The 23,724-nt window shown below is 43.0% G+C and overlaps 1 protein-coding gene across 1 annotated transcript in view; it reads right to left on the bottom strand.

The window, feature by feature from the left end:
* JAZF1 (JAZF zinc finger 1) overlaps window positions 1–20,452 on the bottom strand; it is a 188,200-nt gene extending 167,748 nt beyond the window's left edge. The window contains exon 1 of the mRNA XM_039549724.1: window positions 20,235–20,452. Within this exon, the coding sequence (XP_039405658.1) occupies window positions 20,235–20,349 (115 nt within the window). The 5' untranslated portion in view covers window positions 20,350–20,452. The remainder of the gene's footprint in view (window positions 1–20,234) is intronic.
* Between the last annotated feature and the right edge of the window lie 3,272 nt (window positions 20,453–23,724).

Raw genomic sequence — 23,724 nt, 5'->3', positions numbered from 1 at the left:
ATGTTATGACTGTCTTGGACTAGATGGATAACAATCCTATTTTTACAAATGATGATTCTAGTTGGAACCCTAAAAAAAAAAAAATCTGAAATACCTACAGCATTGACTTCATGATTTACCATTAAAAATACCACCAGGGTATGTGATATGGCAGCTGTGTGTTGAAAGATCACTACCTAACTGGACTCTCACCTCAGAACCCTGACATAAGAGGCTGGGAGCTCATGACAGTGACTGAAAGACATGAAGCAGTAGTTGTTGAACCAACAAGGCATCTGTAATTAGGAACTAAAATAAATGACTCTCATGCAGCATACAAGTTCCTGGAGAAAAGGCTCATTAACATGAGAAACATTTACTACAGAACAAAACTATGTAAACAAAAGAAAGAGAAGACTCGCACAAAAAGTTATCTGTTATCCTACACCATGTGGGGTATCACTGCCAATAAAGTTCCAGAGACAAAGACTTTAAACAACTGAAACTTAAAAATCAGCTAAAATTAGTCAAATGAAGACAAGGAACCAACTAGCAGCCTTTACTTCTGTACAGAGACTACAACAGAAAGGAATAGTCTCATAGGAATTCTCAAAGGAATTGTTCAGCCTCAGTTGAGGTGCTATGGGCACTCCTAAAAATTGAGAGTACACTTATTCAAACTTCATGATGTACTAGGATCCCCATACTTGAGAAAAATTAAAATGCCCTAAATTAACCAATGGCACTACTTTTACAGGAAAAAAAAAACCCAAAAATTTATTCTGAATGAAGCACACCTGAAGTCATGTAACTGGCTTTCAAATATGCTTAGTGGGAGAATTCAATTCAGTATACTTCCAACAATGACAGACATCAAAGTTCAATTAAGAAAGGTTTTATTACCACTCATCACACCCTTAAAGACCAGAGCAGGTGAAGTTAAGTGTTCCTCCCTGAGCTTCATACGCAGCAGAGAAGTGCAAAAAACAGGGTAAGCTTGCTGCTGAAACAGGAAAGAGGAAAACTATAAAAGGAAAGATGAGAAGAAGAACTAGCTCAGATTTAGACGGGGTATTTGAATAAGACTTGGAAACATCACAGAAAATTGGTTTTTAAACACTTTGTATTCTTAATAGAAGACCGTATCAGCTTACTCATCTGGTAGGCAAACCTCTCTAGACTTAAGAGAAGCAAAAAATAAAAAAATCCCACACACCTCTGAATGTGTGTGCTGCTCAGGAACAGAACGGTGACACAGAAGCATTGTCCTGCCTCATGATGGAGACAACCTCAGAGAGTCACCATTCATGCTCTCAACAAAAGGTTGGGAATATGTGGGATTAGGAGGGGCTGAACTTAAAGTAAATACTCATGAGCAGTCCTCATGTCATTTTTTAACTCTATATGCTGGCCTTCAGCCAGACCACAATAAGGTTCGATTTACAGAAAGACAAACTACAGTACATCTATAGTCTGTGGTTTCTGCCATGGCTTCTTTTACGAGCAGAAGATAAACTACCTGATTTAAGACTAAGTAGCTTCAGTAACTTTCAATTAACCAAATACTACAAATACACCCCTTTCCAGCTACCCCATCTAAGAAAGGCAAATGCTTATCCTGCATTTATCTTAGTGTGCATAAGCATAAGCACACTACAAGAGTACAAGGACAGGAAATATTACAGTAATTAAGGGACAAGCTGCTCCCAGTGCCTACTTTGATCCTCAACAACGTGACAACTGAACTTGACACTACTTTCTGGGTGAAAAAGCAATTCATTCAGGAATCAGAGAATGGTTTGGGTTGGAAGGGACCTTAAAGACCATCTAGGTGTCCCACCACAAGCACAGATGCCTTCCACTAGACCAGGTTGCTCAAAGCCCTTCCTGACCTTCTTGAACATCACAAAGTTTGCACAGGCCCACCTCTGAGGCCTGTCAAGGTCACTGGATGCCATTCCCTCCTTCCAGTGTGTCAGTGCGATGAAGCCAACTACGGTCTGGAGTGGCTGCAATTCCTTTGTGCTGCTCTTCAGGACCTCTCCTGCTGAGCTGCAATCCATCTCCAGGCTCTGGGCATCTTTTGCTGGTGCTGGCACCAAACTGGTAGGAGTAGGATGGATGGAGGTTCCCCTCCCCCAGCAACTTTCATTTAAAGCCCTCTTCACATCTTTTAAGACATCTCTGTTTTAAAAGAACTAGCTAATCTGTTCTTACTAGCAAATGTAATCCTTTACCCCAGCATCAAAGACTCCATTTAGCTCAGTTCTTGAAGTTTATAAAGAACTGAGCGGATACATGAGGCATGGAAATTAAAAACAAAATAGAAGAGAGGAAGCAGGCTTGCTAACTGCAGGAAATAAGATTTTTTCTACAATCTCAGCCCCACCACGACTTATGTTTTATTCATCAATTCTACTTATAGTTTTTCTCTTTAGGCAAAGACAACCTGGCAGCACCACATTTTTGTTACTCCAAGTCAAATATAATCCCAGATCATTAAAAAAAGAGATAAAATACTCCTCAGAGAGTCAGGAACAGCACCTTGTTACCCATCTAGGGCGTCCATCTCTTGCTCACATTCCTAGGGTTATTTTTGGCACAGTGTACTGGTCCAAGCACACACAATGGAAGCCAAATCCTAACGCTTCAGAAAAGAGACAGAGAGCGAGGCAGTTTACTTTTGCTGATCTCTAACTCACAGCCATTTTTGCACTTCTCTGAGACGCCATCATCCCTCTTGAAATTGTGCATCCCTGCCGTCAGCACACTCCTGCCTACTCTGACAGTCTCAGGAATTTTACTCACGACATAAAATACTCTTCTGCTCTTCACAGAACTGGTGTGCTGTAACTTCTCTCTCCTACTCTCCACCTCCTTCAAGGCATGACTTTTGGAAATTTTTTTTTTTTTCAAGCCAGATGCAAGTACTACTATTGCATATCTTACAGCAGCTTCTGGTTATCAATGCCAAAAAGTCAATGATTTACTGCCAAATCCATGGAGCTACAAGTAAGAATGTATAAGAGAGTCATCAAGTCCTACTGTAGCCATGTGATGCATAGTAAAGTTGTTACGCATTTGTCACATCAAAAGCTCTACCCAGATAAACCTTAGAATAGGAAAATTTAAAAAGGAAAAAATTGAAACTAAATACAAATATAGGAACTTGAAAAGCACCAAAAAATAAACAGAGCAACTAATGAAAATAATAGTCAGAAATGGTCTCACAGACACTGCTCTGAAATTAAAGCTCACAGGCACAAGACAAAGCTTAGAAGTTAAGATACATGGCTGCTGGGATAAATATCTATGGCTCTCCTCACCTGCCCACATATTTGGACCATTTAAGATTTTCTCCTTCAGAACCAGTGTGATAGTTATCAACCCGAGATAGCTGTCAAGCCTAAGCAGCATGATTTGAATTACAGAGAAAAATAATGTCAAGAGTATAGTTATTATATCCATTAATTAAAAAAAAAAAAAAAAAGAAATAAAAAGGCCATCAGGAATAGAAGGTATTTAGCTACTCTCTCTAGAGTAAACCCCATTTTGAATTCTGTGATCTTAAACAGGAAATTGCACTTCAGTCTCCTACCCAAACCAAAACATCTATTTACATGTCACATATTTACATGTAGACAAAAACTATAAACATCCTTCATGCATGTGTACATTTGGGTTTATATATTTATGTATAGCCTTATTTATGAGGCTAGATCTTCTGATATTCTCACTGGGATCTTTGCAGCAGAGAAATCAGCCATGTTCCATCCAAAAGTGTCACTGATCATCCAAAGGTTTTGCTTCTGAGACGTGCAAATTACACGCACAAATCCTTCATGCCCACACATCTCCCTGGCATCTTGCAACAATCCTGTAAGAAGGAGAAGATCCAGCCCTGCCACTAGCCCAGAACTGGTTTCACCTCTCCAGTTTGGTTCTCCTCCTCCATGGTTTGCTGAGCCATCTAATCCTTGCACTTCTAAATGGAAATAACACATTGCCAAACACTAATACTTACTATTACAGTCAACCAATTAAACTGTAATTCTACCATTGTTATCCACCAACACTCTTCCTGCTTAAGTGCAAGGTATGTTTACTTTATTACTGAGGAGCTCAAACATTTTCTTTCACAATAATGTATTCTCTTCCTCCTCCTACCTAAGCCAAAGAGAATGCCCATGAATCAGACCAATAACTAGAACCATGTTTTCACTTCTACACTGACATGGACAGAAGCAGAAAAACTGAGAATTAGTGTTTTCACCAGTTTTAGGGTCCATTAAAAGATTCCGCAAAAAAGGGAAAGATGGCAGAGATTACAAAAAACAACCAAAAAAGACCCAACAATGGATGTGTTTCTGCATCCCAAACACACCACCACCACACAGAGTTGACATTTTATTATCTTCTCTTTTACAGTATCACTGCTGAAGCTAGAAGTTTGAGATCTGCTAAACCAAATGAAATGGCCACAAAGGAAGAAATCAGATGGCAAAACAAGTAACACAGATCTTATAAAACCTCAGACCCATTAGCACTGCATAGATAAAAATATTTTGGATTTTATTCCAATCTGCTCTGCAAAGAGCCTTTTCCTTACCCCACTAAACAGAATCTGCACCAGTAATGCTGGTTCACAGTTACATAGAGACAAAAATATGCAAATTCCACTTCTACACTGTATTTAATAAACAGATTCATTTCCTCTGTAGTCCATATATACACAGAAAAGTGTTGGCTACCTCTCACAGACAATGCTTTATCTGTTCACTTACAGTCAGCTAAAGCAGTGGGAAATAGCAAATAAAAATACAGGACTCCTAATCCTCAATGCAGCTCAACTGCTTTTAAAACTAGATGCAGAGAAGTTATGGAAGTTGGAAACGACGCAGAAATCTCTATCTAGTGGTAATGCACTGGTGGTTTTTAGAGCTCATTTTTGGCACCTTTACTTTTTCAGGAACACTGCCTATATGATGAAAAGGAAAACTTAATCCCGACACCTTGTATTCACAGCTAAATATGGAGTGCAGTGCTGGTAACCCACACTCAGGAAACATGGAACACTGTTTTCATTATCCTATAACCAGTTCAAAATAGCATCATTAAGCTGGCACCACAAGTGTACATCACCAGAAAAAGACTGTATTTATTTGAAAATCTTTACTCTGCACCAGAGGACCTCTGCATATGCTGCTCCCTCAAAACTTGAACAGATAGGAATCAGCCAACCACATATATGCACTCAGCATGAGACTTGCAGATCACAAAATGTGTAGGAACTTGCTGCTTCTCAGGAAACCTCCACAACTGATTCTCAAATTCAAGCCCAAATGTTAGAATACCACAGAATACCACTGTACTGCTTACCTAACTCCTTAAACTGGGACCATCAGAGTGCAGATCTGAGCACTTGAAGGAAATTGGCAAACATGCGCTTAGCAGCATATCTTATTATTACTACATTTTTGTAGCAGGTAAACATACAGATGCTTCTCTGTTCTCCTCCAAGAAAGATATCTGCTGAATTCTGCATCTGCCCGAGGCAGCCAAAGTTTTATTCAAGCCATTCTCATAAGGTCACATTATTGTGACACATTCTAAGCATCAGAAACAAAATTACATCTAGACAAGTTCCTGCTACATTAACAACTACAACAAATCACTAGGAATGCATGTTCTTAAACATGTTCCCCAGCACAGCTCTCTGCTCTCCTCTGTGCCGTCTCCAGAAACAGCATCCAGAAAGGGAGGATGGAGCTGCCTCTACTCAGATATACCTCTTGCTACCATGTCTTCTCTTTCCTCAGGCCACGAGGTGGGAAGAGCTGCCATGCTCACTTTAGTCTGTAGAAGTACTACATGTTAGTACCATGGATCAGTTTTGTTTTACTAAACCATATATGTCAATTATAAAAACCACACAGGACCAAAATGAGACACCACAAAAGACCACCAGTTTTCAGAAGGTGAAGAGATCAGCACTTTCTAAATATCAACCCATCTACAAAAGTATTTATGATGATTATGTAAAACTAGGGTTGTTGTTGTCCCCCAAACCACTGGTTTTCCCCTCTCAGAGTAAAGAAAACTGTGTATCTACAGACACATAAAAGTGAGAGTGTTACAAACACAGCAATATAACAGTTGCACTTTGCTTAGGGAAGGACAGCCCTGCAATCACCTACACAACCAGACGCACCAAACTGTGCCTGTATCTCAGCATCAGCTGGTCTCTCTTGCCCATATGATGTCTCACCATAAGGTATCACATGGGCAAGCTGTGTTTCATGGAACTCACATGGACATATGCTCAACCAGAAGTATGTTCTGCCCATGTAAACTTGTACTGCTTAGGACATGACTACTCAGTAGCTCTTTTGTTTGTAGGAATCTTTTTCCACATCCTAACGCACAATGACACCACATTGACTAGTAGACAGCAACAAGACAGGAGACTGTGAGACTTCAACTTTATCTTCCTAGTAATCAACAACATATGTTACTCCACTGCACTGCGAGGACACAGAGACAAAGCAGCTCCTCTGCTACGATCTAAGACACTTTGGGGCTCAAAATACATAACACAGAACAGTTGGGGCTCAAAATACATAACACAGAACAGTTCAACATGTTTTCAAATGGGAGCTGTCTCAGACACTTGTGAAATAAAAGTCTCTCTTGGAAAGGAATCCATATCAGGTTTGCATCAACCCAAATTCAAGCATGAAACCTTCTGGTAATGGTCTTAATGCTTATATTCTGCTCTTCATAAAATGTCGGTGGGGGAAAAAAAACACAGACCAAGCTCAAAACAATGAATTTGCTTTCTTGAGTGCTTATCATCAGCCCTGCCTACTGGACTCTAAAAATTGCCATCATGCAAGATGTTTGATTGCTTAACACCAGAGGTTCAAAGGTGGGAAACTTCAATGGACTCACAGTGAGGAAATCAGCTTAAGTCCACATAAACAGGCTGCCTCCCAGACAAGCTATCATTAAGAAGTCTGCTCTCCTAAGCTACCTACCCACAACCAGGTAGAAAGCAACCAAAGGGCACACAGAAAGGAAGACCTTTATGATCTTGAAAAGAAAGCTGTTCTACTGTGAAACCACTGGTAATGGAAGGGGGGGGAGGGGGGGAAGGGGGAGAGAAATAAATAAAAAGAAAAAGGACAAAAAAAAAGAAAGAAAAAAAAAGAAAAAAAGAAAAAAATCAGTTCTGCTACAATAGCAATAAAATAATGTTTGTTTCAGAAGGATGGGCTACCAGCCCCAACGTGTAACAAATCCCAGGACTCCAAAAAGGATGGCCTCAGAACTGACCTTAAAAGAAAGGCTACAGTATTACAGAAGAACAGGTGTGTCATATCTGAGAAGGAGATTGCTCACTTCTTTAGCAGGAGTGCTTCAGCGCATGCATTCAGTTACAGAACCCGTCCTTTGGACTGAGCATTCAGTGCTCAGTAACCTGAGCAGGAAAGCTAAGCAAAAGAATTCAACTCCCAGATCCATAAAATTCTGCTTCAAAAATACAGGGGAGTCATCCACATCTAGATCATTAATGCAGCTCTTAAGGAACATGATCTACACAAAATGAGTTAAAAATCAGCAGTGTGACAGGTCACCTGCAAGGTGGGAAATTCAAAAGAGGTACTGAGATAGCTTGAAAAGGCTGCTACAATAACCCATAGAAATTACCTGATATGAGGAGGTATTTAGTAATAAAAACAAGAGAGGTTTTCAGGATAAATTAGATAAGGACTTTGCAGGCAGTGAACTAGGGATACTTAAAACGTCCATTAAGAGCTCTGAATCTCATCAAGTACATGCCTCAAGCAGACTGCCTGAACAACTCCAAGCATTCAACCTCAAAGTGAGTCAGGAGAAAGAGAGTGGCCTGTATACTTGCTCCAGAATTAGAGATGTGTCTGACTAGCAAGAAAAAACATGGTTTCTTTTCAGGCAGGTAACTGTCCAGCTTACAAGATTCAAAACCCCCAACCAAGACCTCATTTTAGAAGGTAGACTCCTTTGTTTTTCACATACTCCTTTTCGTCCTTGCTTCAATTTCAGATTTCTTCATCTTTACTCCTTGCTATACTCTGCTTCTTTACTATCTCAGAAAGGTACCTTCTGTATTTATATGGTTAATACAGAGGCCTGAACAACACAAGTACAGTATATCCTATTACGCCTGTGTTCAGTGTCCTGTTCCTAAGCTACACCTGTTCTACAGAGCACCAAAAAGAAATAAATTAGAACAATCAGTATTCACAAGGAAAGAAGGCTTTGAGACTTTACAGGACAAAGTGGTTCAGTGATTCCAGGACAGAAAAGCAGCAGCTGTGAGAAAGACTCCAATCAACCACTCATCTGTGGAGCAACAGGAGAAGGGAACAGAATGAACAATCAGAAGGTGAGCAGCAGGTGAGCACAGACACTGGATGGAGATTTTTGAACTTTTTTTTTTTAAGCAGTAACAAACAGTAGGCAATTTCTGATTTCCCTACAAAGCCTAAATCAGGTACCCACCAACTCTACCACAGAATGCACATGTAACACCTTTCTAGGCGGGTACATTCTATGCAAAGGGTAAAACCACTTTGGGGCACCAAGCCCCACACATGGGGTCTGTGTGTACATGCAACAGAATGCGCTGCTGAGCCTAACTGCTTATCAAAAGCTAAACACTGCTGGAGCAGAGTTTCCTCCATGTAGGTATGGGATTTATAATCCCTTTCCTTAAACCATCAGTCAGGGCTTGGCAGGTAAGAAAAAGTGGCAGGTGATGAGAGGGGCTTAATTTTCCTAGTTTAGTAACCAAAGCTAGTACAGAACAGAAGAAAGATATAAAGGTCCAACTTTGCTTCACAGGTCGACACAGACATAAAAAAATTAATTCCAACCCTGGGTTTGTATGATGTTTTTTCAATCGTGAAAGGATGACTAATCCCTCACAAGTGTCTCACCAAAGTACAGATACTGGCATGTTTGGGTTTTTAATTCTTACCTCTGCCTTGGACCAATTTGCCAAGACTGAATTAGTATGTGGGCTCTTCCTAACCTCCTCCCTTCAGTTCTCTCTTCTTCTCCTAACTACCTGCAGCTCTGCAGGCTTCTGAAAGAAACATGAACCTGGTCTTCCATTACAATTAATATTTTTAAATTACATGCAGAAAGATCAGCATGAATTATTGTTCCTAATTATCAATATAGCAAGTCTAATGGCACACAATGAGTGTATAATAAATTTAAAATCATTTAACTACACAAGTTGACAATACTTTCAGGAAAGCTGTATACTCAATTCCGTGCCATGGTTCTAGCCACACAACACCAACGAGATTATGAGCAAATACTAACAGGCTTTCAATATGTATGCACACCTGCTACTACAGAACAAGCAATTGCAAAACTGTGTGTTTGGGCTCAACCTTGAATTCATGAGGTATCAAGTGTTTTTAGTAGCCACTTACACCATTGCAGGCAAAACTCCAATCCTTTCCATTATTAAGGCATTGTGCTTTGTGGGACAGAGAAAAGGGATTTAGTTTCCAAATGCAGATGTTACAGCTCCCATATAGGCAGGGTCAGAGAAGAGGCATTCCCTCATTTCCAGAAAGCTTGGTGGTAGTAAGCAATCCTGTGGCTGCAACACTATGCCAGTAGCAAGAACAGAAGGGTTCACTAACTGTACACCTACTACATTTCTGAGGGCAGTGGGATCAAGCAAAACTAGGGTGACAATGCTACAGGAACTACACTTCCTATATAAAAAAGAAACAAAGGAAGAAGTCAGGTCACCACTGAGAAAAAATGCAGCTATCAATTAACCCAGTATATCTCCAGAACATTCATTAAGTTTGTAAGTGCATGTTCATTTTTATTATGCTTCAATATTTGAAATGCATTTGAGGCCATACATACAATCCAGGTATAGCAAGAGCAGATGTAGAACCTCTTGCCCATCTCTTTCACAATGATTCCTAACTCAGAGTTATGAAAATTGCTGCAGAAGTAAAATTCTTCAGGTAAAGGCTGCTCATGGGCAATTTTTTTTTTTTTTAGATTTCATTAAAATCCAACCACTTAATATTAAAGTACCAGAGTGCAACCCAAAATATCCACAGAAGACAAAAGCAACAAATACCTTTTTCCCATCCTGTGCATTCAATTATCGTTACATACCTGAACAAGCTCTTGGTATTTACCCTGGCTCTGGAAGCAGGTTAAGCAAGCCACTAAAACTCTGTGGCATAAACTATGTCCCAGCTCACAGTATCCAACATAGACTTTATCTCCCTACTCAATCTGGTCTAAAGAGAGCCCTGCTAACTGTCAGCAAAGATTAAGTACTTGCTTTGTTCTGATGGCAGGCTCTTCACAATCACTCAAAAAAAAAAAAAAAAACAAACCTGCCAGGAAGAAAGGGCTTACTCTGGTCACATGAAATAAGAACACTAGGTACAGGTAGCTAACCCTCTAGATAGCTCTCCTAAGACAGAGACCAAAGTCTGGAACCCCTGTCAAGCATGGCTGCTGAAGATAAAGTGTGAGGACTGATACAGCTACAGCGTCAACATCTCCCATCTATAAGAGAGTATTTAGTCAATTTATGAGATTTTCTAAGGTAAAAAGAAAATACAGTTATTACCAATGCTACAACCGTGTGCAGAGTCCTACAACACAGCTAGAAAGCCTCTCTGAAGCACAGCAAGTGCTCACAATGAGCCCAGGAAGATGAAGACTCCCTAGAGAAGTCCTGTGAAATGAAAGTACATACAAAATACTCCATGTAACATTATCTTCCCACCCTCTTCACTCACCACACCACTACCTTGCCTCATGGAGCACAGAGCACTTATAACTCCAGTAAGGACCACAGTCTTCCTACCTAGTTCCTCCCTGGAAGGATCTGCAACCATGGATTTTATTTTAAACACTTCTAAGTTTTCCTTTTTCCTCCAAATATAACAGTAGTTACAAGCAATTTTTAGTGAGTTTGTTACTGTCAGCTGCCTGGTCCACCCTGCCACATCCATGGCACTCTGTATTTGATGAATAACCCTCAGCCTGGGCACACAGAGCAGCATACTTCCAAGCCTCTTCCCCTTTCTGTGCTGCCACTGCTGTGGAAATACATCACTCCCCCATCCACAAATCCATCTTCTTCACATTAACATACTTATTAAGTGAGCAGGAAGCTCTTGCAATATGGCCCAAACTAATTTATTTGGAGTTTGCCTCTGTGGGCTTTTCACACATCTTTCTCCATAATCTACTCTAAGCAAGAGGAAAAAAATAAGTACAGACAATGAAAACCTGATGCCTCAGGAGGAAGGCTCTGCAGATACCCACAGAACAGGATAAACAGAAAAGCTCCCTAGTCCCAACTGAAATAGAGATGAGTATGTGCGTTATTTTCTGTTATTTTCTGCATCAAAACGGAGATCTTAGCAACTCTCACATCACCCAATTAACACAGTGTAACTATCAGGTAGCAGACACTCCTCAACTCAAAAGCAAGTTATAGAAGCTGTAACACTTCTCCAACATATTGCTACAAAAACATCTAAACTTCAAGGGCTTCCCTAAAAGTTTGTCATCAGAATTACTTGTATCAATGTCAGTTCCTTGATCTGAACACAAAGGAAGCAAGGGTAGACCTCAGTAATCTGGTATGCAGCTTTCATACCAGAAAACATGGCAAACATCTGAAGTCTACATGAAGCCTTCAAATGAATTTTGAGGTCACTTCCACAGTACTAATATATACACTCTGATGAGCACACACAGCAGGATTACCTCACAATAAATAACTGAAATAATTAAATAGTGTTCTTTTTGACACTGAATGACCATAAGGGGCTGAGTTAACATTCAGGTATCCATGGCAGTCTCATACAGCAGTGAAACCAGATCTCTTGCATCTCAAATGTACCACCTCCCTGTTTTCTATCTGGATAATTCCCAGGAAGTAAGACAGTGACTACATTACACACTGCTGGAGAAACAGGTGATAGGTCCTTTCCACTTCATACTGGGGTATTCAGAGGGTCAAATTTTATTCACAGACTATTTACTATCTGTCGAAATATGTTGGGCAAAAAAATTAATTTCCATAAGGAACAGAAACAGTTGCAGCTTACTCAAGCTTGACAAAGTACTTGGAGCAGGTATCTCAGGAGTGTCCAAATATTTTCTAAAGCTATAAAAAGATTTTGTTGGACCAGTTTCAGCAATGCCAGTATTTCAAAATGAAAGTGCTCAGCTTTTCGCAAAAAAGTCTTAATAAATAAGATGGCCTTTGTTAGCGCACAGTGAAATCTTTCTCAAAATCAGAAGAAATGTTTCAAAATTCATCCACAATTAAGTTCTAATCTCTTTGTCCATAAAGAACTGACCAACTTGGCTTCAAAATCCCATGCAATTTTTCCTTTAAGCTGATGAAATTTCTTCTTCTATGTCTACTCCATCCTTTGTAACACAAAACAGAACATTAAAAAGATACAAATAACACTTGTATTTAAGTCAGTTCAGTCTTTAATGAACAGTATCTGAAATGAAACTGCACATTAGTAATGTACTGCATCTGTGCACTTATCAGAGACACAATCAACAAGTGCAGTGTCATCAGCATCTCTGGTGAAAAAATCCATTCCCCTTGTTTATGACAGCACAAAGCTAAGAAGGAGCCTTGTAAGAATTCAGGGAACACAAATATTAATAGCAAAGAAAAAAATCATTAAACCATAAACTGGAATATTTCTTCTATCCTACAGCTCTGAATATTGGTCCATCATCTCGTAACTAAAGTGTAATAAACCTTATGTACTCTCCCACAGCATTTCTAAAAGTCTCAAGATAGAATTAGACACTGAGTAACAGGAATTGGTTGTTTAATTTTTAATGTGAAGTTATTCACTGAGACAGTCCTTTAAAACCAAGGACTCTATTGTTAAACACAGCTGATTTATCAAATCAATTCTCTAATTGTCGCCATTTCAAATTAACACTAAAATCTTTGTCTCTGCCTTTCTCAAAGTGTACAGAGAAGCTATTTTCTTAGATGGTTATCATCCAAATTTTGAATAACTGGTGCTTACTAGAGATAAATAAAATTAATTCTCGGTGAAAAACAGCTTATTCAAGAAAAAGAATTATAAATAAAGAAAAAAAATAGCACATTCAGGAGCAACATAAAATGTATACTGCAAGCAGCAGGCCTGTAGTGCTTCTTTCTTCTGCATTAAAGTATTCTGCAGCTGGACACAAAATATTTCTGATTACTTGTTTGCATTTGCATTATATTCTAGAAGAGGAAGAAATGGTAGGTAAGATTGTCTCAGATTAAACAGATGTTTCTTCATCTTCTGGCATCACCCCTTCCTCAAATTATTTTTTACTATACAATTATTATTTTTTATTATACAATTTCTTATTCCTCAAGAAATGATCAAGTGAAAAAAAGAAAATTTGACTGGCAGCCACCTGATTATTTACAGTTCTCATAAGAACTGGAGACTAGCTATGAAAACATCCTCTCAAAGTCTTAAGTGCAGACATGATAATCATTATAAATTTCACCACAAAGGTAAATATGCCCTACACAAGTGAAGTGTAATGCCACTGCTACAAGTTACCTGATGTTTCTTCAGGTTTTCATTTTCCAGCTCTTGTGTAGATCTGCTGGCGTATAACAGGAGCAATCCCTGCCAGTCATATGGATACAGCACTGCAATGGGCCTCACCCAAAGCCACTCCAGCAAGCAGAGGAAAAAGGAAAGATCCCTATCAGCTTTATGTGAGACCTTCAATCTTAAAAATGAAAAATCAGTTTGCAGCATGTTCACAGATGTTTGCTTTCAGTCCTTTCCTCCTAGAAAATATATGACTCAGGCTTTACACCAGTAAACACTTTATATCTTATACTCCATGTACTCGGTAACATCAGAACAAGAAAAAATTTCACGTCAGAAATATCAAAAAATTAGTCAAAGTTTAGTTTTAGCCAAAGTTTAATGACAATTCCATTTTCCTCCACATGATTAATATATTCTAGAATTTGTTACAAGAGTTGCATTTACATTTCATCACAATTTATATTCAAACCTGAAGAGCAAAAGAAGCCATATTCATAAGTGTTAAGTAATCCAAAAACCTGCTCTGCTCAGGATTACATGTGGGGGGGAAAAAAGTGCTGATTAGAACTTTTAGTCAAAAAAAGACTTTATTTGATAGAAAAGCCTTCCTGAGATAGAAGGGCCTTCCTCACCACACCAACTTACATAGCAAATAACCAACATCCTTGGAAAATAGATCCTTCCACCTCACTGTGAAATGCATTTTAAATAAAAAACAAAAAAACTACAGTAGCAGAAATACTGGGCAGAAGATGAAGTTTAGCTAAATGTAGCCATAAATGTAGAAAGTTGGTTTTCATGAACAATAATTACCACTCCTGCTGAGGTAAATACACATAATTGTTCGTTTATTTTGCAAGGACATACATTCATGCACATTACTGGCAACTAAGTATGGGTCTGTCCTCTCATTTCCAGATGCTGATGACAGCATTCCACGTACCTAGCTGCCACATCACTCCTGGTGTAAAAAGCCTTAGGTTAAGATCTACCACCTTTTCAAAACAGCCAGTCTCAACTGCAAATGTTAAATTACACACTGAGCAAATGCTAAGAGAAACTTACATGATGGCAGCCACTTAAACGATGTTCACAGTCTTGTGAAGAGCTCAGCTTTAACGAACACCATCTGTCATACAGACTTAGGTTTTCCAGGCCTTCCATAGGTGCTGGTGTGTAGCCCTTAATCCTCATCTTCAGCAACATACAACAGTTGCATCTTCTTATGCTTGTTTTACACAACACGGTGTTGGCTCCAATATAGAAGCTGTCACCTCTGTCAGACTGCACTTTATCCAAGCTGCTGTTGGAAGTTCTGGGCAACACAGCAGTGGGGAGCAAAGCCCACATTTTAGCAATACCAAATGCCATTTTAGCATGTGCTCACAGCCAGCTCATCATTCAACACCTTTAGTTATCAGAGTGAGGATATAACAACATTATTAGCATGTCTGAGAAAATACTGAAAGGGACAACTTTAGGAAAGCTACACACATTCAGCCAATGGCTTATTCAACTACTTGAGCTCTTTGCTGGGGAATCTGGCCCCTTGACTGCATAATACTAAGAACTGAAGTCACTGAAGGCAGCAGATGTCAAAGCTACCACCAGACACGGAAATTCATAAGCTTCTTTCTCCCTCCATATGACCTGAACTTTCCAGATGGGTAGTATTTAATATGCAAGGTTTTGGTCTGTCCTCTGCAATTATTCTTTTATGGAGGAAGTTTTATTTTTCCTGCTAATCCTACCACTTATGAAAGCAGCTGCCTGCTCCCACAGCAAGTCCTGTTCTGTTGCAGGACCCATCCTAGTATTTGGGAATCAGTCAAGCTTGATGAAAAGCTCCCAGTTCCAACAGCAATACTACAAAAATACCCCATTGGAAGCTATCTAACACTGGGACTTCTTGCAAAGCTGTGATGAAACGTTCAGCGACAGACAATCATCTTTTTGTGCAGTTACTGTATAAGCAGATGGTCTTTTTTTTCTCCCTTCAAATTCTAGTAGTTTCAGTCCAATACAATTATCAAACTCTATTTCCAGATAAGAGCATCTCCAGATTTATCTTTTGTATCTCTTCCTATCCATTCTCCACCTCTTCCAGCCCACCACCACATGCTTGGACACTCATTTCATTCACACCTATTTCCTCAATGCTTGATGAGCCTCAGGAGAAGCAGGATTGCTCATACCAGCCACAGAGCTACACAGGTTCATACACCATGTCAGCACTTGTCATGAACCAAGTGAACACATTGCCTCACACAAACAGCAACCTCACCTGATTTAAAAGTATTTTACTACAATTAAAATAAATAAATGTTGCCAAAACCTGATTAAGAGATTCAGTTCAAATATTAGTCCTTCAGCATCAGAATAAACTTTGTCTTAGCAAATAAGGAGCTACCTGACTCACCACTCTAAAGGGCGAAGTTCAACTGTGGGTAGATTGAGGGAGAAACAAGTCATGGGAAAGGGGAAAAGAGCACCCACCACCTCAAAAAAAAAAAAAAAAAAAAAAAAAAAAAAAAAAAAAAAAAGAAACCTTACCAAAGGTGTGGCCCTCTGGACTTCTATGAACAGCTCAAAATGCCCCAGAAGACTTAAATGTATTTTCAGAAACACTCCGTGGAACCAGAGGTGCTGGTCCCAACATCATAGCCAAAGACACTATGGGACTGCAGAAATGCAATAAAGTTTGCCATGTTGCCACAGATGAATAGTTTCAATAGGCAGTTCAAAATTAGTGGGTTTGGAACTCTTTTTCCTCCTCTCTTGACATTACTAAGGGCAATTGAGTCCATTCCATTTGACAGTCTGAATCTGGCTAATTGTAGTAAATTTGGCCTTTTGCTCCTGGACTAGAGATGTCAGAAAAGTCAGCCAAACTACCTGCAAGGGATCAGAGCAGACAAAACTGAGAGGCAGGGAGACAGCCTAGCAAGGAAGACCAAAAGCCCCCCTTCTCGGCACACTTGCAGAGAAGGTAACAGCACTTCAGGTTGCTTGGACAACGTGCTGGTAGAAAAAGCTGACAGAGAAGCATTTACAAATCGGCAGTTTTAAATCAACATCCATTTCCAGCTGTGAGCCGCAGAAAACGTGAAGACACTGTTTAGTAGTATTGCTATGGACTGCAGAACACAGTCTCACTGCACAGGACACCAGTAGAGCCTGGCCTGCCTAATGAAAGATCCCAGACCAGTGCTTCCGAGCTTCTTCATGTGTCTTTGATCAAAACCCACAAAGCAGTGGATGTGCACCCAGCACCATCCTGGAGTTGAATCCTTCATCCAATGGCCACAACTCTCCCAGATTATATACACTGATACTTTTTCAAGTAACTGGTAGCTTCCCACTTGGTCACTAAGATGTAGGTGGGAAAAAAAAAAAATCATACCACTGTACACTGAATTATTTCATTACAATATCATTATTCATTAGTATTATGAAAAAAGAAAGCAACTGCAGAATTGCTCAGAAATGCCTCCAGAATGCCATAACAGTGTTTCACAGAACAGGTAAGGCTGGAAGGGACCACATTGGGTCATTTGATCCAATCTCCCTGCTCAGGCAGGGTCATCCTAGAGCACATGGCACAAGATTGCGTCCAGATGGTTCTTGAGTATCTCCAGTGATGGAGACTCCACAATCACTCTGAGCATCCTGTTCCAATGAGCAGCCACCCACACGACAGAAGTACTTCCTCAGGTTCAGGTGGAAATTCCTGTGCATCACTTTATTCCCATTGTCTCTTGTCCTACTTCCTTATATTAAGCTGAGGTTTTTTCCAAAGGCTGACCAAAAAAAAAATTCCTTTGATAAGTGTTTGCTCCCACTTTTCAGATACACAGTGGGGCTCTGAAAAACAACCACATTCCTACCAGCGCTCCACTGATGGTGTGAACAATTAACCCATCCTGTGAAATGTGGCAGAGCAGCAGCACTGCAGCAGCCAGACCACCTAGAGCCTGTGCCATATATGCCTCCCCACACACAGCTATCTGCAGCATCAAGTTTGTTATCTGTGCTGTAACACCGCCTGCCCAGCAATCACCCACTTCAATTTAAACTAATAATGGAATATAACTCAATTCAGGTTTCTTTATTCCTGCAGCACACATTGAATGTCCAAAGCAATCTATTTTTACGTGGCATGTTACTATTCATTTCATATGCCAAAACATAGTCAATTTTTAAAGCAACACATTTCAGCACACATTTCTAGGCCTGTATGATGGCAAAAGCTGGACATTGTTTGCATCATCTTACTGAGAAAGTAATTCCAACATAAGGTCCTATTCAGACATTTGGTCCTTTATTTCCCAGTTGCTTTCAGAAAGGTTTATCACCTTTTGGCTGAGTGCTTATCTGGTGAGTTTTCATAGATTACCATCCTTTAGGCTGTGGCAGGAGTTCCTCACACACACCAAACCATAGAGTTGAGCCTTCATGTAAGAACTGGGATTCATACTTGGTGTCACTGGTTCAACTCCCTACTGATTTTCCCAGTGTCTCATACAGGTAACAATATTGCCACATCTGGTACTCACAAACAGGTCAAGTTCAACCTGCTATCATGCAGAGGTGAAACATTAAAAATGAAGCATGAGCAACCTCATGTCCTACCCCACCAGTTTGTACTCAAATCAGCTGCTTGTGTGACGCTATGTGCAGAGCCTCAGATGCGTGTCCTGGAAGTCTTGGCAAATTATACACTTAAATATAAAATTATTTAAAAAATACAGTATTTCAGCATAAAGTTCTCTTCTCTGCAAAGAAGTCTCAGAACTGCTGACTGGGACTCAAACAGCAACTCACAGACCACATGGGCAGGACCGTATCTTCTCTGACACCCTGTGCGCTGTGGCACCTACGGGCTGATAATCCACTCAAGGGACACATAAGATGACTAACAAACTTTCATTTTGGGGAACTATTTCCTCTAAGCTTTTCTGGCGTAATGTGATGCATGGTATAGGAAAAGCTAAGAATCTGAGACTAAAAAAAAAAAAAAAAAACGCAACAATATCACAATGGTAATGCCTGCACCATGTCGAGTCATAAATTACACAGTTTTGTGGTATGTGGTTTTGTTACCTCATACTAGGCATCGTGATAATTATGAGAACCACACCTTTCATCTTGCTGACCTATAATGCTACATTAATGTAACGTTACACTCGCAATTTAAGCTTCAGTGCTTTTTTTCAGGTATTCAGGCAGGCTTATTAAAACTTTAATAAACTGAAATGCATGGTAGCTTCATCGTTCGGTAGCAGCTTTTTCCTCATACTTCTAGTGAAACACTTGGGTCCCTAGGTACTTAAAACTTCTGTATTTTTTCCCCTAGTTTTAAAACTTGGTCTGCTTCAAAGAACTAGCTCGTTTTTGACAGTTTAAGGGCTGCATTTTATTAGCAAAAAGAGAAAGTCGGGAAGATGCAGATGGGAAGCAAGCAGCGCAGCAGCCAAGGCAGCACACCTGCCGAGGCGGGAAGGTGCGGGGAGGCGGCAATGCCGTGCCCGGCTGGGGATGAGATGCTTCGCCGGCAGACCTTGCACTCCAGCACGCCTGAGGCCCAGCCGGGCGCGGGCAGGCCGGTCCCGCCGGAGGGGGGAGAGGGAAAGTTGGCGCCCGCGGCCGGCCGGGAGCCACACCGCCCCCTCCTCCCCTGGGCGCCGCCCGCGCCGCCGAGGGGCGGCCCCGGCGCCCCTGCGCACGCTCCCGCCCGCCGCCCATGAGGCGCCCGCGCCGGGAAGGCACTGACGAGTCATCGCCCCGCCGCGTCCCCGCCCCCGCGGCCCTGGCGGGACGGGCGGCTTCGGGGAGCGGGGGGCGGCGGCTTCGGGGGGAGCCTGCAGGTGATGCTCCGGCGCGGCCAGGCCTGGGCTCCGCGGCTCGGGGTAGCGGGTCCCGCCCGGCACGGCCACCTTCTTCTCCCACCCGCCCGGCCCCGGGGGCTGCGCCGGCCCCGCCGCCGGGCGCTCCCTCCACGCCCACCGCGCCGCCGGCCCCGGGCTCCCGCACGCCGGTGCCTCCGCCGAGAGGCGCCTCCCGCGCTGCGGCGGCCGGAGCGCGACCCGTGCTCCCCGCCACACCTAGCAACAGCGCTGACAGGACGCAGTGGCGGCGGCAGGAGGAGGAGGAGGAGGAGGAAGCGGAATGGCTGCCGCGGCGGCGGCTCCCTCCCTCCCCGGAGCCCTGACAGCCAGCGCCGGGGCGGAAGCAGCAGGCGGCGTGCTGTGCCCGTCCTCCTCCTCCACCGCCGCCTCCTCCTCCGGGCTCCTGCGCTCCCTCCTGCCAATGCAAACTAACTCCCCCTCGCCAGGGCCGGCGGGCTGCACGCCTCCCCCGCACCCACCCATGCCGCCGCGCCGCACGCCGCCGCCTCCCCGAAGAGCGCTCCACGTCGCCCGCAGGAACCGCTCCTGCCACTCTTCGCCCGCCGACCTTCCCCCCCGGCGGCCGCCGCGCCCCGGCTCCCGCTGCACCTTGTGCCCCCCACCCCGCCCCGCGCCGCCGCCGCCGCACACGCGGCCCCCGCGCCCCCCGCCCGCCCTGCCCTGCCCCGGCCGCGGCCCCGCGGGCACTCACCGATGTGGTTGTCTTCGATGTGCTCGATGAGCTCTGCCAGGGTTGGGAAGTGGAGCCCGCAGCCCCCGAACCTGCAGGCGTTGGAGAAGAAGGAGGCGGCGGCGATGCCTGTCATGGTGTTACATCGAGATCCCCCTGCGGTGCCTGCTCTGCCAGGGCCGGCGGCGGCAGGGCGGGGAGAGGCGGGGGCAGGGGGGGAACGGGACGGAGAGAGAGAGATGGGGAGCGAGAGAGAGGGTGGGGGTGGGGAGGAGGAGGAGGTGGTGGTGGTGGCGGCGGCGGCGGCGGCAGCAGCAGCAGCGTCGGGAGCGGCGGAGGGGAGGGACGGGCTGGGTGGGGGGAGATGAGGCAGCCGCAGCTGGGAGGAGGGACCAGCGCGGCTCTGTAACAGCTGTGCTGCCCCGGCGGCGGCCGCCGGCGGCGGGAGGAGCAGGGCACCCGCGCCGCCCTCCGCCGCCGGGGGACACCCGCGCCGCCTCGTCCGGCCCCGCGCGGGGCTGGGGGGGAGCGGGGAGAACTTTCCCCCTCAGCCTCTCGGAGGCAGCGGCGGGGCCGGGGGCTGCTCCTGTGGCCAGCGGGGCGAGGGGAGATGCTCCGGGGCAGTTGCTGCGGCCGGGAAGGTGGCGCCCGCCCCAGGGGGCTCACCCAGCCGCCGGGAGTTGGCTGCTAACGCGGCCGTCACCTCCACCCTCCCGGGGCGGGGAGCAACCAGCCCTCGCCGAGATCGCTAAACTGAGGGGCAGTCGCTCCTTCTCCGGGGGGGGGACCGAGGCCGCCAAACCCAACCTTCACCTGCTCGGCGACGAGCCGCAGGCCCCGGGCACCTGCTCGGAGTACCGGGGTGTCCCCGCCGCCGGCTGGGCTACGGCCCCCCTTCCCCCTGAGCTGCCGGTCACAGATCCCCGTGCCAGATCCTCCCCGTCTTCGCCTCCCGCTGAGGCAGTCAGGAGTGTGAGGCTGCGGCTCTGGGGAGAAAAGTTAAGCAGGAGTCGCACACACGTCGCTACCAAATCCTATTTTGACTTTGTCTCCAGAAAGCTATTCAGCAGAGAGGCTGACTGATTAATTGATTTTAAGGAAGGTCTCCCTAGACTCAAATTCGCAGACAGCTTTATTTAAAATTAAAGGGAAAAAAAAAAAAAAAAAGAAAAACAGATCACTTGTCAGGAAGGCTCTCCTTCCCCCTCCCCCCCCTTCTGTTTTATAATAATCTTTTTTCTTTAATTATAAAGTTCTACAATATTGTTCATAATTCTGAGCAAAAGTGGGGCTAAAAAAAGCCTCAGAATCTGCATGAGACTTTGAATCGTATGGACATAGGTGGTTCTACTGATCCTGCTGACAGATTACAGTCCCAAGATGTTACCTCTGTAACATCAAGCATGTGCACAAGAATAAGCCTAGCCCTTGCATATCTTATTACCTGTATTGCAGGTAAGTATGTTCCTAGTGTTGCTGTGGGAGCCAAAGAATAGCAAATCCTAAAAATGCAGTAGAATGGTTAGTGAATGAAAAAATTAGTGTTTGCCCATTTCCTTAAAGGACAAAAACTCTTGGAGCTAGTTCCTGGTGTCCTGTATTTCAGAGAACCCATCATTTGTGTTGAGAAAACAAGCTTTATCTTGCAGTTTGTTTCAGTCATTTTCTTACATCTTCACTTTAATATTTTTCTGATGTTTTGCCCTCATCCACTTGTATTTTTCTTGATGTGTAAACCCACTCCTTTTAGTTTACATCAAAGCAAACAAAGCAAAGAAAAAACCTTTCCAGAAAAACACCATGTGGAGAGAAGCCTTCTCTTACTTCAACGCTCCACCCAAGCTGGAGTTTGTAAATAGAGTTTGCATAGCCATGAGATGCTGAAACACAGAACTATAACAATATTGTAGATTTTACGCTTAAAAAAAGAATGGTAACATGGACACGGGGTAGTTCGCAGTGTGTTTTCAAGGTTCGCTGCGGTCAGCATTATAGTTTAGAGGGTTGGAAAACTGCTGCCTTTAGGCATTTCATGGAAATGCATAATTCTTTTGGATAATACAGAGGCACATCTGTCATTTGGTCCACCTGTTTCAAGTATAGCAACTTCACATTTTACTATTCTAATTTCTCCACTGTCCTGGTGTTATCAAAGGAACTTGCTCACTGTGAGTTGACTTAGTGAAGGAGGAGTTGTTCCTACCTAAGATGGTATTTCTGGAAACTCATGCCACACAAGCTGCTGTTGTGAATAATACCACAAAATCAGGTTTGTGCATGTGCCCTTGTGACCAAGACATAAACCAAGAAGAGAAGTGAAAAAGGAAGATAAGCATCTTCCCCAATAAATTGCAGTTTTAGAGACTAATTTGTAGAATCAAACACATAGGCCTTTTTAAACATGTGAGTAAAAATTATCTTGGTGTCAATCACAAGCATAATTCAAATAGAACTTTTCTAAGGCAGTAAATCAAGATTAATCAGAATGAGTATTAAATACAAGAATTCCATGTGGCTAATCTATCAAGGCCAACAGATACGTGATTTAGTCTGTTATGAAACAAAACTGTGATGGACATCGGGTTGTTATTAATAACTTTTAATAGCTATTAACAAAGATCACTGTTCACCTACAAAGAAATCAAAGTACATTTGTAGCTGACAAGTAATAAACATTCATGGTTAACCACCTGCTAGTAACATACAATGTAATGATTGCTTTCTGATGTGTGAACTTGTCCAGTTAGCTGCAGGTCTCTTTTCATTAATTGTTTGCTAAACTCTTGGGATTTTTGAGACCCTTTGAGGTAGGGAGTGAACTTAACTCTTGCAGCAGTCAAGAAGAGCTGGAAAGCCAGGTGTTTCTGGTGTCCCGTAGGGGTTCCATTCAGTATCTTTTGATGAAATTGCTCCTATTCCGTAGGGCCTGTTTTTGTACATATTCAACTTTGACAGCTTTGGTAGAAGTTAGGATAGCTAAACCACTTCATATGTTGTTTCCTATGATTTGGAACACTCTCCCTGTTCTTCCATAGAGATGGAAGGGATTTCTTCCCAACATAGTAAAGGAATTTCTGCACCTGGTTTTGGTGCCCAGACTCATGATAGACAGGCATGAACAGACCCAGTGAAGAATGCCCCCAACATTAACTCTTCCCATCCCTGATTCACTGTTGTTGTCATGTTACCATCTGTGTATTACGAAGTACATGATGTCCTGATAATAGGTGGTGCTTGTAGAACGAACACCCACTCTTCCTCATGTACTTGTTGTTCTTTTCTCTAGTACCTGGGAGGTGGAGTAGTTTTACCAAACTTCTTATCAGTAGTTTATCTGATCCAATATGTTTTGAAGTTCTTTATTATGAATGATCACAATGTGACGAGTGTTTTTCGTCACAGGTCAGTGTTGGGACTGGCACTGTCTAACATCTTTGTTGGCAACATGGGCAGTGGGATTGAGGGCACCTTCAGCAAGTTTGCCAATGACACGCTGGAGGGAAAGTTCACC

Source organism: Corvus cornix, chromosome 2 (assembly GCF_000738735.6).
Source record: "Corvus cornix cornix isolate S_Up_H32 chromosome 2, ASM73873v5, whole genome shotgun sequence".
Lineage (NCBI taxonomy): Eukaryota > Metazoa > Chordata > Aves > Passeriformes > Corvidae > Corvus > Corvus cornix.
This window is presented reverse-complemented; position numbering and strand designations above follow the sequence as displayed.